The sequence below is a fragment of the Haliaeetus leucocephalus genome, unplaced genomic scaffold, assembly GCF_000737465.1.
Source record: "Haliaeetus leucocephalus isolate CR32 unplaced genomic scaffold, Haliaeetus_leucocephalus-4.0 Scaffold229, whole genome shotgun sequence".
NCBI classification, from domain to species: domain Eukaryota; kingdom Metazoa; phylum Chordata; class Aves; order Accipitriformes; family Accipitridae; genus Haliaeetus; species Haliaeetus leucocephalus.
In genome coordinates, this window is record NW_010972665.1 from 1,489,583 (window position 1) to 1,504,848 (window position 15,266).

The 15,266-nt window shown below is 39.3% G+C and overlaps 2 protein-coding genes across 7 annotated transcripts in view; one reads left to right on the plus strand and one right to left on the minus strand.

Annotated features, from left to right (window-relative positions):
- On the plus strand, window positions 1-11,891 carry ANXA7 (annexin A7). Of its 4 annotated transcripts, none has more exons than XM_010567745.1 (12): window positions 1-63; window positions 2,981-3,197; window positions 3,517-3,615; window positions 4,694-4,737; window positions 5,120-5,222; window positions 5,512-5,606; window positions 6,321-6,434; window positions 7,716-7,886; window positions 9,359-9,529; window positions 9,638-9,713; window positions 10,950-11,062; window positions 11,541-11,891. In XM_010567745.1, the coding sequence occupies exons 1-12, from the start codon at window positions 7-9 to the stop codon at window positions 11,661-11,663; spliced, it is 1,383 nt and encodes a 460-aa protein (XP_010566047.1). In that variant the 5' UTR covers window positions 1-6; the 3' UTR covers window positions 11,664-11,891. The 4 variants fall into 4 exon arrangements, with proteins under 4 accessions (XP_010566047.1, XP_010566048.1, XP_010566050.1 ...); XM_010567746.1 differs by having other exon boundaries at window positions 3-63; window positions 4,697-4,737; XM_010567748.1 differs by having other exon boundaries at window positions 7-63; window positions 3,508-3,615.
- Window positions 8,830-15,266, minus strand: part of PPP3CB (protein phosphatase 3, catalytic subunit, beta isozyme) — a 37,489-nt gene continuing 31,052 nt past the window's right edge. For all 3 annotated transcript variants that reach the window (XM_010567744.1, XM_010567743.1, XM_010567742.1), the window contains 3 exons: window positions 14,872-14,931; window positions 14,225-14,297; window positions 8,830-9,007 (listed from right to left, as the gene is read on the minus strand). The gene's annotated coding sequence lies outside the window, so the exon portion shown is untranslated. The remainder of the gene's footprint in view (window positions 9,008-14,224; window positions 14,298-14,871; window positions 14,932-15,266) is intronic.

Consider the following 15,266-nt stretch of genomic DNA (forward strand, 5'->3'; position numbering starts at 1 on the left):
CCCAGAATGTCATACCCAGGCTATCCCCCTTCTGGCGGCTACCCTGCTTTCCCTGGTTATCCTGTAAGTATGGTTCTTGAATATGCTGCATTCCTAATGTATTTATATTCTGTGAATATCCCTTCTTACTATGCTGTCTGTGTGTGTAAATAGTAGCTCTCAGTTCATATACAGTATTCTCTAGAGATTATGGTCTTTGTTTTCGTCTATATATCCCCAAGGATAACTTTACAGTTGTCTCGCAAGAATTGCAAGAAAGAAGTTTAAGACTTTTTTTTTTTTTTTAACGTTGCCTATTGTTCCAAAAAGGTTTTTGTTTGTTTGGTCTTGTTTTAGTTTATCTTTGTCTTGTGAGTTTCGGGGTTTTTTAATATAGCTAACTATCTCGGCAAATAATTTTTTAAAGTATCAGTAATTCTTACATAAATATGAGGGTCTTTACATACAGGGTCAGAGGTAATCTTTGAACCAGTCTCTGCCACAGTCTCTACCAAATATTCTGCATACTTGTATCCCAGGATTTACAGAGATGCTGAACAAACTTCAGTGGCCTTTAGGCTCAGGAAGAGCTTGGAATGCTTTACTCAAGTAGCCCAGCTTTCATACGACACCAAGTAAATATTTTTCTGAGGATAAAGGACACCGTATCTTGACTTTGACCCCCTATCCTTCAGCCGCAGGACTTTGTTCCACCTTCAGCTCATGACTGGGTGGACTAAAAATTCCAATGAAACTTAATGGAAGGCTGGAATGTATCAGGTGTGGCTGACATTGCAGTCTTTTTGATATGCCTGCATCATTTTTCAAAGCTAGATGCAACTGTGTGCTTTTATTAGTATGGCACTGATCATACTGTAATTGTGGGAATTTTATATGTTCTGTGTTTTATGTAGTACAGAACCAGATTTAAGCATGGAGCTCAGCCTGGATCTCATTAAGATACTGAAAACCTATAAATACATGCAATATATATAAATACATGCATATAAATACATGCAATAAATTGTCCGATTATTTTGGTTTACAGTTTATCCTTACTCCCTCTGAAACACTAAAGTCAGTCAAACTAAAGACAAACATGTTAGAAACCAGACTTTCTTAACTCCAGGATTTCTTTTCCCCCCTCAAGGTTCTGCTGAACCCTCATGATTGTAGCTGTAATTTATTTTTAACTACATCTCAAAATACTTTTTTTCTTAACTAGCATGTAAAATATAGCCAACTTCAATGGATTGATTTAAAAGACCATTTAGATTTGGTATCAATGATTCTAGGTTTCCTAGTCTCATTGATGATGCCCAAAGTGATAACCAGTGCAAAAAAATAATGTGAAATTATTTTCTTCTGCAATAGTGACAGTTATCTGAGCAGGGCTTTTGAGGATCCTAATTTTGGATTTGTGAATCTAAATTCCATTAAAATCTTTTTGTTGAGCCTGGCAGAGAAAGGTTAGACTGTACCGCTAGGGAAGAGAATATTACATAGCCTAGGCATAGTAATCCGGGGGTAGAAATCTTGGGGCAACCAAACCCGAGGAGAATGTTTGAGCTAGACTTCAATGCTTTGCAGCTTATTTCTGTTTTCTGGGCTCAAGAATGAGTGTGTACTGTATGTAATGTGTGACCTGTATTTCTAAAGCTAGTCAGTAAAGATAATTCCCAGCAAGTGAGTAATGAGTCCCTGCATTATGCTTTGTTATGAAGCTGATTTTAAATACCTGATTTTTAAGATCAAGTATATGACTTTTAAGATACAGGCTTTTCCCTTAGAGATCCTGGTCATTTGAGTAAATATTTCTAATATACGTTAATGCTAACAGCAACCTTTGTGGTATGATTGGTAAGTCACACATGTAGCAAAACAAAGGCATATAGATGTTTGACTTGTTCTTTTTATTTAAAACCTGTAATAGGTGTTCAGTCTGACTCAATGGTCCACACATAGTCATTGAATGTCCATGCTTTATAACATGGATTCCAAAGGAAATGGAAAAAAACCAACCCCACCTCTTGTAAGTTCTCACCATGTAACATTTGAAAATACTGGTTGTGCAAGAGAGGCAGAAGTTTCAAAGATACTAAGCTCTTAAAAGTCCTATAAAAACAGGAGGTGAGCATCTAATGATTCATAGAGAGCAAGCCTAGCTGAGCTCACCTCTCATTTATGCACGATAGAAGTAACAGCTTTCCAGTAAAGGACCAGGGGTTGTGGTGGTTGCCAAGTTGAATGTGGCTCAGGAGTGCATGTCCCCAGGGAGGAAGGCTAATGACATATGAGGCTTCAGCAAGAAGAGCGAAGCCAGCACGTCAAGGGGAATCATTATTCCTCTGTGCTCAGTGCTCACGAGGCAACATCTGGAATACCATGTCTATTTGTGGCCTTCCAGTACAACAGAGACATGGACAAACAGGAGCATGTCCAGGGAGGGCTGCTCGCTAAGGAAAGAAGGCTAAGAGGAGATCTGTTTGGTCTTTTGCTACGTAAGGAGGAGTGATAGAGACATTGGAGCCAGACTCTTACCAGAGGTACACAGTGAAAGGGCAGCTGGCAACAACCGCAGGTTGTCATTGTAATTTGATTTGAGGAAAACATTTTTCACCATGAGAGTGGTCAAACACTGGAACAGGGGCCCAGAGAGGCTGTGGATTCACTATTCCTTGGAGATACTGAAAACTTGACAAGGCCTTGTGTGACCTCATTTAATGCTGAAGCTGGCCCTGCTTTGAAGTGGATGGGATCAGAGGCTGTCCAGAGGTGCCTTCCACCCTGCAGCACTCTGATTCTGTCAACATGGGAGACACATCAGAAAACTCAACCAGGAGACCTCCATCCAGGCTTAGGAATTCTGCTGCAGCTGCTTCAAGTGCTGCATCTAATGATATAATTCACATCATTTTACACGTGGACATTTTGGTAGCTTGAGAGTTTTACTCTAATGTCCTGTTAGCAGGTATACAGACATCCCATTTTTGTGTTTCAGCCGACAGGACAAGAGTCTGTCTATCCACCAGCTGGTCAGTACTCCTATCCCGCAGTTCCTGGAGGATACCCTCCAGCGGGAGGAGGGACCTATCCTGCAGCACCACCAAGTGCTGGGTATCCAGGGACAGCAGGATATCCTGCCCCGGGGGGCTATCCTGCCCCTGGGAGCTACCCTGGAGCTCCCCAGGCTGGAGGAATGCCACCTTATCCTGGAGGTAAGATCCTTTGTTAGAGTGCCCCTTGGGAGTGATTTCTGGTGTAACCATTCCCTGTGCTTGGTAGATGTAGTAAAGAAAAGCAGCTTTCAGCGATCAGTTTAGGCAGCAGCATGTAGGCAGACAGCCAGATTGCTATCTAGCAGTAAATATCTGCATGCTGATGGCAGGGCTGGGACAGATTTGGGCCACTGCACAGACACAGAGAAATTAGTCTCTTGCATAGCTCTGCTCAATAACCTGGCTCATGTTGTATCAGAAGCCAAGTACAAAACATTATAGTGTGCTAAAGTTTTTCTTCTTCTCCTAGCTCCTACAGGCCCTGGGTTTGGTGTGCCTCCTGCTGGCCCTGGCTTTGGTGGCTATCCGCAGCCTCCTGCCCAAAGCTATGCTGGAGGTGGACCAGCACAAATTCCAGGTATGTCATATATAAGAAACTTTAAGCATCCAAGGTTAAACCAAGAGATCCCAGGATAGGTAGTAAGAATTTAAGCCCTTTGTTACTTCTAGCTGTTGAGGTTTGCATGCTGTACATCTCCTACCACCTTTCTTGACAAGACCACTGAAGGGCTGATGAGAACCATGTCTATAGGAACAAAAGAGATGGCTGTCACTGATTAATGGTCATGATGTAGTGGTTTAGGTGCTTATCCTTCTTCAAACTACAAGTATCTGATGAGACCTGCGAAATCCAGAGTCCACATTCAATAAGTCTCTAGCTGTTCTGTTAATCTCAAAGAAATGGATGAGTTTTTTCAGATCTGTGTGTTCATGGTGATCCTTGGCATAGTGGGGGAAGTGGAAAGGAGAATGCACACAATCGCTTAAAAATAGTGCAGTTTTGAAAGCTTTGAGCGGTCAGCTACCATCAAGATGATTTTTGTCCTGGAATGCGTCGGTTGTGTTTGCAAGAAATTCAGAGCAGCAACCCCCTTTTTTTACTGATTGCTTTGTTAACTCTAATAATAACTAAGTTGCTGTTAAAATGATAAAAACGGTACATCTATATTATGGATAAAATGCCAGTACAAAAAATGTAGTTGTAGCTTTGGTATTCACAGTGCTTTTGATCACAAAATGAGATTCCTTCAATTCTTTTTGCACCAATGAATTCTTAATATTTAACATTTACATGCTAGACATTTTGAAGTGTGTAATATGACTTTAAAATAACACAGGACACACATTCTTCATTTGCATGGGCTATCTTGGCTTTTGTCAAAGAGAGATCCTTCCAGTTCCCACAGCACCAGTAAATTCAGTATTTTTAGACTTGCCTTGCTAGCATATGTACCAGAATGTGTCTGTGATTGCTTCTTCCCATCATTCCCAAGGGGAAGAAGTTCAGTTACTGATCATGCTAGGTATCATTACTTAGGAAACATGGTTTGTGCAGTGGTAGATCTGTCGATGGCTTTATTTTCAGATTAGATAGCATTTACATAATAAGAGGACCTAACTAATTCCTTTTATCTTGTTCTTTAATTTATTTTCAGTAGGATATCCTGGTGGACAGGCACCATCACCAATGCCTGGTCTGGTATGTGTTGTATCCTCTTCTATAATGAATCTTATGTGGCTTCTGTAGTTTTAATGTTTTTACAAGTGGTTTCCAACAATTGCTGGAGTGTAGCAAGAGTTCCCAGCTACACTCAGTACAACCCGAACAAAATCATAACCCTATATCTGTGTGTACTTGCTCGTCAAGTAGATCTTTATCTATACAATTGCGTAAAAGTATCACTTTGGCATTGGTGGGCCAAAGCTGTTCAACACAACTAAACGTCGCCCTGATTCTGTGTTAGAGGAAAAAATAGGGAACTAATGGGCAACACTTTCTGAAGTACTGATTCCAAAGCTGTGATTTTAATCTGAATTTGTATTGTGCAGGACAGCTAGTTACATGTGACTCTTATTTTCAGCCTGCAGCAATGGTTCAGTTTACCCAGGGCACAATTCAAGCTACTCCAAACTTTGATGCTAGAAGGGATGCAGAAATTCTACGCAAAGCTATGAAGGGGTTTGGTAAGTAAACAATAGAAGCTTAAATTTCTATTGAGCTAACTTCTTAATGCCATTTTGTCCTTTTCTTCAATTTTCATTTAACCATACATTTTTTTCTCCCCAAGCTTTTCAGAAGTCACACTTTCAAAATGACTTGGGCAATGTAGTAGACAAAGTTATATAGAAAATTTGGTAGATTTAAATGGTAGTCTTTTATTATGTATCTATGCCCAAATGCAAGATTATAAAATGCATAGTCTTGGAGGGATTATTATGAGTTCTTACATGAAATTGCCCTTCTGTTTCCAAGGAACTGATGAGCAGGCTATCATAAATGTTGTTGCTAACCGCTCCAATGATCAAAGGCAAAAAATCAAGGCAGCTTTCAAGACTATGTATGGCAAGGTATGTTCACTAGTTCTTTGAATCAGTAAACAAAATCAAACTTTCAGCTGCTGCTTTAACTGCCTGATTGCATTTTATTCCTGGGGAGTGGTTTGGGCATTTAAAAAATGCACTTCCTTTGGTTATACTCCCTGTGTACCAGGGGACATCTGGTATTTAACACAGTGTTGTCCTGATACCTGGCAGAAGCAGGGGTGGAGGAAGCTTGGGGGCTGGCTCTGTCCCTGTCCAAACAAGAAGCTTCTCTGCTTTTGTAATGCTTGATAGATAGAAAATAATCAAGCTTAAACTGTCCTTGTATTAGTGTCTGAAACTACTGAGTTTTTTATGCACACAAACCAGCACTGAAATCTGTTTTTTCATAAGAAACAAACTGAGAAACTGGTTGAGGATTGGTTAGTCATTAAAAGCCTGAGATAATTTACTTTCTTCCCTCTGTCATTTTTGCAACTTGAAGTGAAATTTTATAGTTGTAGCATTTTTCAGGACCTGACTAGGTCCTAACTGGTGAGGAGATAATGGAGAAGAGCTGAGCTGTCAAAGTTTCGGATAAAGTTCTTTATAAGAAATAAACCAAAGCTTTACAGGAAAAACAGCACAAAGGTAGAAATCAGTCACAAAAGTAAGTTCTGGTTTGAAATTATTTTTTTTTTTAGTATATAATCTACATGGCTGACACTCTCCAAAGCCCTTTTTGTGTTTATAATTGAACAGGATTTAATTAAAGATCTGAAGTCTGAGTTAAGTGGAAATGTGGAAGAATTGATTCTAGCCCTCTTTATGCCTAGCACCTACTACGATGCCTGGAGTTTACGTCATGCAATGAAGGTATGGTATTCCTGTGAATGAAATAGTTTAAAACCATCTTAAAATGCTCATCTACGAAAAGAGAATACCTGATCCCTGCATTGTTGAAAAATCCTGTAGTGGCAAACAAATTTCAGGACTGTGGGGCTTAAAATTCTTTCCTGCTGCGTCCCCCAGTTCCAGCCACTTTCTGCAGGATTAGCCAATTCAGAGCAGCTGTCCATCCAGCAGAGGATGAAATGCTGCAGGGCAGAACATTGTTCTCTGCCACTTGGTTATAATTTTTGCTAGAACATAGAAAGGGCCAGGGTGCCATTAAAACTGTAACCACTGTTTAAATTGAAGGTATGTACCTCTCCTTACTATGAACACATCATTGTTACTGGAAGATATTTTTGGATTATCCCTTTTTTTTTTTTTCAAAAGGCCAACAATGAAAAAATATTTTCTTAAATTCAGATGATGCGTGTATCTGTTCAAGTATTAAGACTGCATCAGAGATTAGGTGAGCTAGTCGCTTTAAACTTTTAACTCGGGTAAACTGGTACATCCAGTTTACCACAATTTCTTGCTGGTTTGAGCTGCAGCAGCTAGCATGTGGCCGATACTGGAAATGCTGAATGTATGAATGCAGACCTTCTAAAGAACATGGAGCTTAAATGAAGATCTGGCTCTAGTGGAGGCAATAGCCACTCTTGACCATTTAAAAAAATTTATAATACAACAATACCTACAAGTCTCACACAGATCCACTCCCATCTAATCCTTGCCTGAATAGAGATGACCATGCCAGTAAGATCTCACTGTACACAGAACTCCCAGTTAATTTTCATTCCGGGGAGAGGGAAGCATCTATGGAAAGTTCCTGCTGGTGCTCCATGTTGAGGAAGCAGTCAAATTTGGAATAGGGAACACACTTGTACGCTGACCAAAACAGAATTTATGTGTGAATCTTTGGCTTTAATGATTATCATAAGGCTCTACCTTCCTCCAGGATGTTTCCAGATTAAACCAAAGAATTTCCTTCCTAAACCATTTTCCAGTTAACTTTGGCTGATGTCACTGTTGTGGATGTATAGTTTTGGGGTATTTTTTTGAACCTGTGCAGAACTGAATGTTTGAGGAGTCTTCATTCCATTTTAAGTATACAGAAGACTTGGTGCTTTCACACTGCAAGGATACTGTTCTTACACTGTAAATTGTATTAAGTTTTGAAATAACAGATGACTGCTTAATTTCTCAGTTGAAGAAAAGTGAATACATAGTGCTTCATAGTTACACCCTCTTTTCCTCTGCCTACAGGGAGCAGGCACTCAGGAGAGAGTGCTGATTGAGATCCTTTGCACAAGGACAAACCAGGAAATAAGAGAAATAGTGAACTGCTATAAATCAGAATTTGGAAGGGACATCGAACAAGACATCAGAGCAGACACTTCAGGACACTTTGAACGATTACTTATATCTATGTGCCAAGTGAGCTTTAATTTTATTTTTTTGGTAAGATAATGATGTACAGTCTGACTTCGATGCATGTAGTCATAATGGCTCCGTAAATAAATTGCATGTGTATGCTTAGCAACAGCCAGGTTTTTAAGAAATTAGCCCTGGGCCATTAATTTATTCCCTAATGACAAGATATGACCCTCCTCAAGGAAGAGATACTTCTTATCTACAAATCTGTGATGAATTATGTGACCTAATTTAGCACCCTGTATTCATCTCAGAGAATTTATGTGTAAATACTTTATTGTGCAGATGCGATCAAATGGTACTATAAAGCAGTGCTCCACACTGCTGTTGAAGCAAGATGCTTTTTATTTTTTGCATACATTAACAAAATAACTTGGGTGAATCTGATTAGGATAACCTTTATGGTATGTAGAATACCTGTGAGAATCCCTATGAACAAGCTAAGAAGCACTGCAGGGCAAAACTTGCCTCCCAACTTACACCATACTCCCTTCACATCACCAGAATTAGGGAGGTGCTACTATTGAACTCAGGTGAACACTGGAGCTTGCTTACTGCATATAATTTATTAGGGCTCTTTTTGCTTTGAAGAATAGTAACTTGCAGTGAGTCATCCATGTTTAGGAAAAAATACGTACTAATGCAACTTCCCACATTTTTCTGATCAATGACACTTCTGTATCTCATTTGCTTCTACCTTTGTGAGAGTTCAGCTATTTGGCTTAAAAAGTCAAAATTCAAAAGAAAGCAAACCTTGAGAAGCTCATGCTGCTAATTTTTATTTTGATAAATCCAGTACTTTACAGTAATTGACAACCACATCATTTAAATATTATATTAACCACTACAGATACAACAGTATTTGAGAGCATGTATTCAGCCTACTCAGCCAGTATATTTAGCAGTATCCATCCATGCACTGGGCAGCAAAAAAAACCAACCCTAAGCACATAAAGTGTCATATAAGCCCTACTGACATATTACAACTATAGTAAGTGCCTTCTGGAGAGATTCTTACTTGGAATCAGCAAATTCTAAGTAAAATAGAAGACCTGAGATGCTTCAGGTGTACATATTCAGTAAGGTAATTCATTAGTTTGGGAAGATTCTTTGCCACTTGAAGCCTAGAAACAAACAAATCAAGAGAAAACTTACATTATTAAGTAAAATAAAGAATTAAGTACAATACTTACTTAATTAGAACTATGAGATGGTATGTAGGGGTGGAATTATCTAAGTCAGTGTATCTACAGTTTAAAGCATACCCTACAGATAGGGTTCTGGGCCACTTATTTGTTGCCTACAAGAAATACTAAACCAAAGAGTAGTTTTAAAGTGATGTACTGTATTTCAAACTGGTATTACTCTTTCTGCTTCAAGCTTTGAAGATACACGCTTGGGGTCTACAATGCAAGCAATTACAGCATAGCCTTCTCTGTGTAATTTCATTTGACATCTGTTGTCTTTGCTTTTAGGGTAATCGGGATGAGAATCAAACTGTGGATTATCAAAAAGCTCAAGAAGATGCTCAGCGTCTGTACCAAGCAGGCGAAGGAAAACTTGGGACTGATGAATCTTGCTTTAATATGGTTCTGGCAAGCAGAAGTTTTCCCCAACTGAAAGCAACAGTTGAGGCATACTCCAGGGTAGGAGTTCTTCACTGATTTCAAACGAGCTTGGTCAGCGTATTTTAAATTAAGGTTCCAGTTGTTACTGCATTTCATTATCCACATATTAATCTCATTTATTTGTAGATTGCTAATCGTGATTTATTAAGCAGCATTGACCGAGAATTTTCTGGAAACGTGGAACGTGGTTTGAAGACTATTGGTAAGTGATACGTTCTTCCCTCCCCTTATCCCGTAGGAATTAAACCTTGTAAATGTAATTGAAGAAGAATCCAGTTCGATGCTGGCCACATGGCAGACGAACACACTTTCTGAGACTCTGCTAGCACAAAAGTAACTTCAATTATTCAAATTATGCACTTTACACTTAACGAGAGAAAATAAGCATCCACCATGAAGAAGTCAGTTTGAAAGAAGAAAAGGCTACACAGGAACCTACTTATCACTCTTCTGGGAAGGCAGGCAACTACACAGAAACAAGGGTCACTTGTTAGCGCTTGTAGTTGTGTTTTTCAGAGCTCTGCAAAATGATGTGAGTACCAGGGTAACAGAGCTGTGACTCTGGTTGTGTGGCACCTCAGCAGAGACAGCTGAACCACTCCCACACATGATCTCAGAACCAACATGAAACTACTTTAGGCACAGTTCCCTTTCCACTCCTCTTCCCTACCACCACCTACTCCCCAAAAGCTCAGCATTTGTTAAGCAAAACTTCAGCAAAATAGAAGACCCGTTTTGAATTCACCTTTTCCTGCTGGTTTACTGTAGTAAAGCAGTTAAAATTTAGCACAATTTGCTGGCAGTGAAAATCAGTATGACTTACTAGAAATAGTATATCTGCAGACACCAGTCCTACCAGTGCTTTCCAAAATGACAGCATTTCTGTAGCCAGAACGGATAAGCAAAAACTTACCAGATTATATTCTGCTAAAGAGTTTTATAGGAAAAATTCAGCTCTACGAATCATGTAAGAGAATAAAGGCTCATCTCTGAGAGTGAACAATCTAACTGAAACAAGATCCATTCTGTAACTACTACAGTGAGAACTCTTTACAGTTGTACTTTTTTTTGTACTTTTAGTGAAATTCTAAGCAATGCAACATGAGTAAAATACCTTGTATCCTAGTACCACCTATCCAAGGAGAATAACTGTTTTTAAATTACCTATTTGAGAATTAAGGTTTCAGCCAGCTTTCAGAAGCACTTCCAGAGGAGTTAACTGTTAATAACCATAACTTTTCTTGTGAAGGAATAACTCATTTGGTCAGCTTGAAACTAAACTCAGGTCTATAAAACAGTTCCTGTCATCCACAGTAACTGGATCTTCACCAATACCTACCTCTAGCTGTCTACAGCAAGAATGCAGAGTTGGTCCTGCCAGGTATCGCTATACAGCATACAATACTAGAACTAATCCTAAAAATATACTTTATTGCAGTGCAGTGTGCTTTAAATCGCCCAGCCTTTTTTGCAGAAAGACTTTATTATTCTATGAAAGGAGCTGGCACAGATGATTCTACCCTCATCAGAATTATAGTCACTCGCAGTGAGGTAAGAAACATTCTCCTCTGTAAATGTCACATGTAGTGGAAAGCTATTCACGTAGTCCTTCATTGCAATACATGATTTCCACAGCTATGGAAGCTTTTATTTGTATTAAAGCCAGATTTTATATAGTAACTTAATTATGTCTGGCTAGATAGCAATACTGCTTTTCTTCCTTCTTAACTGTGGTTGCCTGTCCATGTAGCAGATAAGCACCTCAAGTTCAAAGCTTCAGCAGTTAAGAATCAGGATAGTAGCCCTAACGAAGCAAGAAGCAACCGCTAGCCTCTCTGCTTTGGGAGCTGCTCCTGTCCTTAGAGGGACCAGCTGGCTTGTAAGACCTGCAGAGTTAATCAGTTGCACATTTCACCCTTGGCATGTGTTTTCTAGACCATGAGGGCGGAGATGTGGGGTGACTGACCATCTAGGACTTAAAATCACACACTGTTTCAAGTTTTGTGCCTTTTTCTTTTTCTTTGCATAGATTGACCTTGTGCAAATTAAACAGATGTTCACACAAATGTATCAGAAGACGTTGGCTACAATGATAGCAAGTGATACAAGTGGTGATTACCGGAGTTTGCTGCTGGCAATTGTTGGTCAATAGAAAAGGATTATCGGTTTTTTTTCTTTTTTAAAACCAACTGAAGGACATGTAACATGCTTTATGCAGTCACTGACTCTCCTTGTGTGTAAAAGAATAATTTTAAACTGTATAATCAAATATGCCTTCTTGATGATTCAATAAGCTTGCTGCACTTACAACTGCCTTAATTTACAGCACGTAATATTCTTTATTGTATAATAAAAGATGTATCTTGTCTATTAGCCCTAAGCTTTAGTCCTTTTTACCCAGACAAAACCACCTCCCCTCTGCCAGACTCCCACATGATTAAACTGTTTGTCTCAGCTGAATCTCCAGCACTCAACTTTCTTGAAATACCTAAACTTAACTGCTGAGCTAACTGTAGATGACAAAAAAAGCTTGAGGCTGTGATGTGAAGCATTTTACACCCCCCCTCTTTAATGTCTTTCCATCGGAATGTTGAAAAACATGCAAGTGCTCAGTTTAAGTCACGTTACACTGACAGTTTAAGGACCTTGGCAGAATCTGACTGTACCCCCCCTATTTAATGTCTTAAATGAGTTACTATTAGTGGTTAGTTACCATTATGCTTAGGGCAGCAATGGAAAGGAGGAATCATCTCAGATCTAATTTTGAAGTATCTCCTTGTAAAGAAGTGGGTTATACAGCAAATGACTGAGCAATGACAAAAGCCAGTATCTAAATGCTAACACTACAGAACAGGTGTAAATCCAAACTGAAAGCAATTGTGACCTCAACAATATAAATGACTATGTGGATGTTTTCAAAGGATTTGAAAAGAACAGCTTTGAATAGCACATGTTTTTTTAGAAAGCCACAGTGAATCTGTCCCCCAGCCACAAACGTAACAGAAGCTTCAAGTCCAGCAGCTAGCAATGTGGTTCCTAACATTTCTAAGCAACACTTTATCAAATCACAATTGTGTTATAGGACATCCTCATACAAATAGCAAAACCCTATTTCTATTATCCCTCAAACAAAAATAGCTAGGGCTGGTAGAGTTCATTCTAATACAGCAAACCTTTCACTCTTACACAGCACGTACGTAAAGGTTCTTACAAAACAATAATAGATACCAAGTCTACCAAGCATTTCACTTGTCAACCTAAATCTGACTTTAAACTATAAACTTTTTCTCACATTAAACTCAGAAATACAAACCGGTTTAAAATTCCTGGGTCAGATTAAAACTAAATATTCCAAATGTGAACAATAGATAGAATTTGATTTGGGGAGACTAAAAGACATTCCACTCTGCATTACATTGGTCACCCTTGGTGCAGGTATCCACTGTGATATACACAGCTGTCAGCAGCTCTCCCAGCTTGACCCAAGATTCTCATAAGCTTTGGATCTTGTTTCTTTGCTCTTGACCAAACTTCCTTACAAGTGAAGAAGCTTACCATTTAATAATTAAAGCATATTAGTGCATCTACATTGTTTTGTGTGACTAAAAAATCTTCACCACTTCACTTGTCATTCAAAGCAGAATGTTGACTAAGTCTTGCTTGTATATCCTACTACTATGAGAAAATGACCAGATGAATAGGGTTCTATGTCCTAGTGATATTCACCTGTTTCACAGCAAAAAGTTATTTTCATTACATTCTAGTAACAAAGATACCTGTCATTGAATGGGTAGCACAAATTGAATGATTGATAATGAAACTGTAACAAAAAGTAGGCAAGGAAAGAATGAACAGATACTGTCTATCCTGCATCTAAAAAGCCTAATTTTTATATGTAACTAATACAATGCTGTTTCTAGACTGTTAGAAAACAGAAAGCTGTTTATGAGACTGTTCCTCTCAAAAAGTGTTCAGACTCAAACCAGAAGAGACCTACCTCCTTCTAAGAGAAAAACAGCCCCAGTCGCAACTGTTTATCTTTTTGCTAAAGAGGCCAATCTTCTTCTTCACAATTCAATAGATAAGACTGTAGCAATTTTTTTCACAATTGGAATTTAATAAGCTTTGAAAGGGAAGCTGTTGTTTAACACTATAAATAATTTTGGGCGGTGAAGTTGCGTGTTTGCCATTAAACTAAATGTAGGTAGGCTCTGTGAACTAGGCTGATCTTCCCTGTTTGGCTCACCAGGTGGCAGCAAGTTTCTCAACAGCACAAGTCCCTGCTGTAAAATAAGCCACCAAGAACCCTACTCGGGCACTTTCTGTACTTCTGCTTCTCAGTTTCACTAAAATGCATTTACACTGCGCAGAACAGTCAGAATCCCCAGCCCACGCCTGAATACTCCTCCTCCCTGCCGGTGCCCTACAGGTAAGAGCACAACAGATGATGGTTTAATCCAGCAGTTCAGGGCCTATTCCCCGGGACCCACAACAGTGTCTGCTGAGCCCAGGACAGGGCAGCATTTACGGCTCCAACTCAAACCAGAAGCCAACCACGCCTCTTGCAGCTTTTGCTACCATCTCCTGTGGCTGACGGAGCTATTTCCAAGCCTTCTCCCATCCCTACCCAAGAACAGACTAAGGACACACAGACTTTTTCTCCCCCCTCCTTAAAACGCTGAAAGCATAAAACAAGCAATGCAAACTACTTACCGTTTTCTGGGAGGGAGGATATAGTTTCTTCTCCCCAACAATAAGAGGAATTAGAGACAGCTCCAGACTCCACCTTTCAGAAACACAGTAGCAAAAAATAAGTACCTGCTTTCCAAACAAAGAAAACTCACAGACGTAATCCTGTTACCTGACTACTTGCTTAAAGGCTGACAGGAGACACACAGTACGAGAAATCAGGTCAATAACCGCCCAAAAAATTTTCCTTCATTGCAGATCTGCCTTCATATCTGGCAAAAACTACTACAGACAACGCATACTGCAAGGGAATCCTCAAGGAAGCAAGCATTGCTGCAGCTGGGCACTTACTGCCACACAAGTATCAGAACCACTTCTCTCCAATCACAATGAGTTCTTTCCAGACACAGATTGAATCTCTATTTTTCTTCACATCCACAGCTCCAACTAGTCAGAATACTAATCACAGCCAAGATCCGAGTATCATGTCATGAAACATACTGTCTTGGGAGGTTAAGAAATTTTCCGAGGAACGCACCATTGTAACGTTCATCATGTAAGATTTCAGTCACACTTAGTAACACATGTTTGTTCTGCTCTAATACAACACCATGTGCAGACTGTACAGCTCGCAAGTATGGGGGTACTTCATAAAAAACCAAAAAACTTACCATTTTTTAACTTGATCTTCTGCACTCAAACTTTGAGAATAGTTTCCAATTAGAATGCATCTGCAATAAAGTAAAATCAAACATTAAAATTCCATTAGCAACGTGTCACTTATTTTTATCTTAATTCTCATCCTGTTCAGCAGCTCGTCCTTACTTTAAAAAGAATATACCAAAAAGACTAAATCATGTATCTGTATTGACTGTCAAAACAAACAGTCCTCCCCCTCTGCCCAAAAAGCCCAACACACTTCACTAGTCTTGAATGTTTAGTTCAAACGAACACACAAAACGTAGCCATACTTAACAGCCTTTCTAGAAACAACTAACCCTGCTCCTACATGGTTGCACAAACCAACAATGGATGTCCAGATTAGCAGACAGAGAAAATATCTAGG

Coding starts and splice junctions, on each gene's coding strand:
- ANXA7 (XM_010567747.1), top strand. CDS start 7: ATGTCATACCCAGGCTATCCCCCTTCTGGCGGCTACCCTGCTTTCCCT. Junction 4,733..5,087: donor GGCACCATCACCAATGCCTG/GTCTGGTATGTG, acceptor TGTATTGTGCAG/GACAGCTAGTTACATGTGAC. Junction 6,435..7,715: donor GTTTACGTCATGCAATGAAG/GTATGGTATTCC, acceptor CTCTGCCTACAG/GGAGCAGGCACTCAGGAGAG.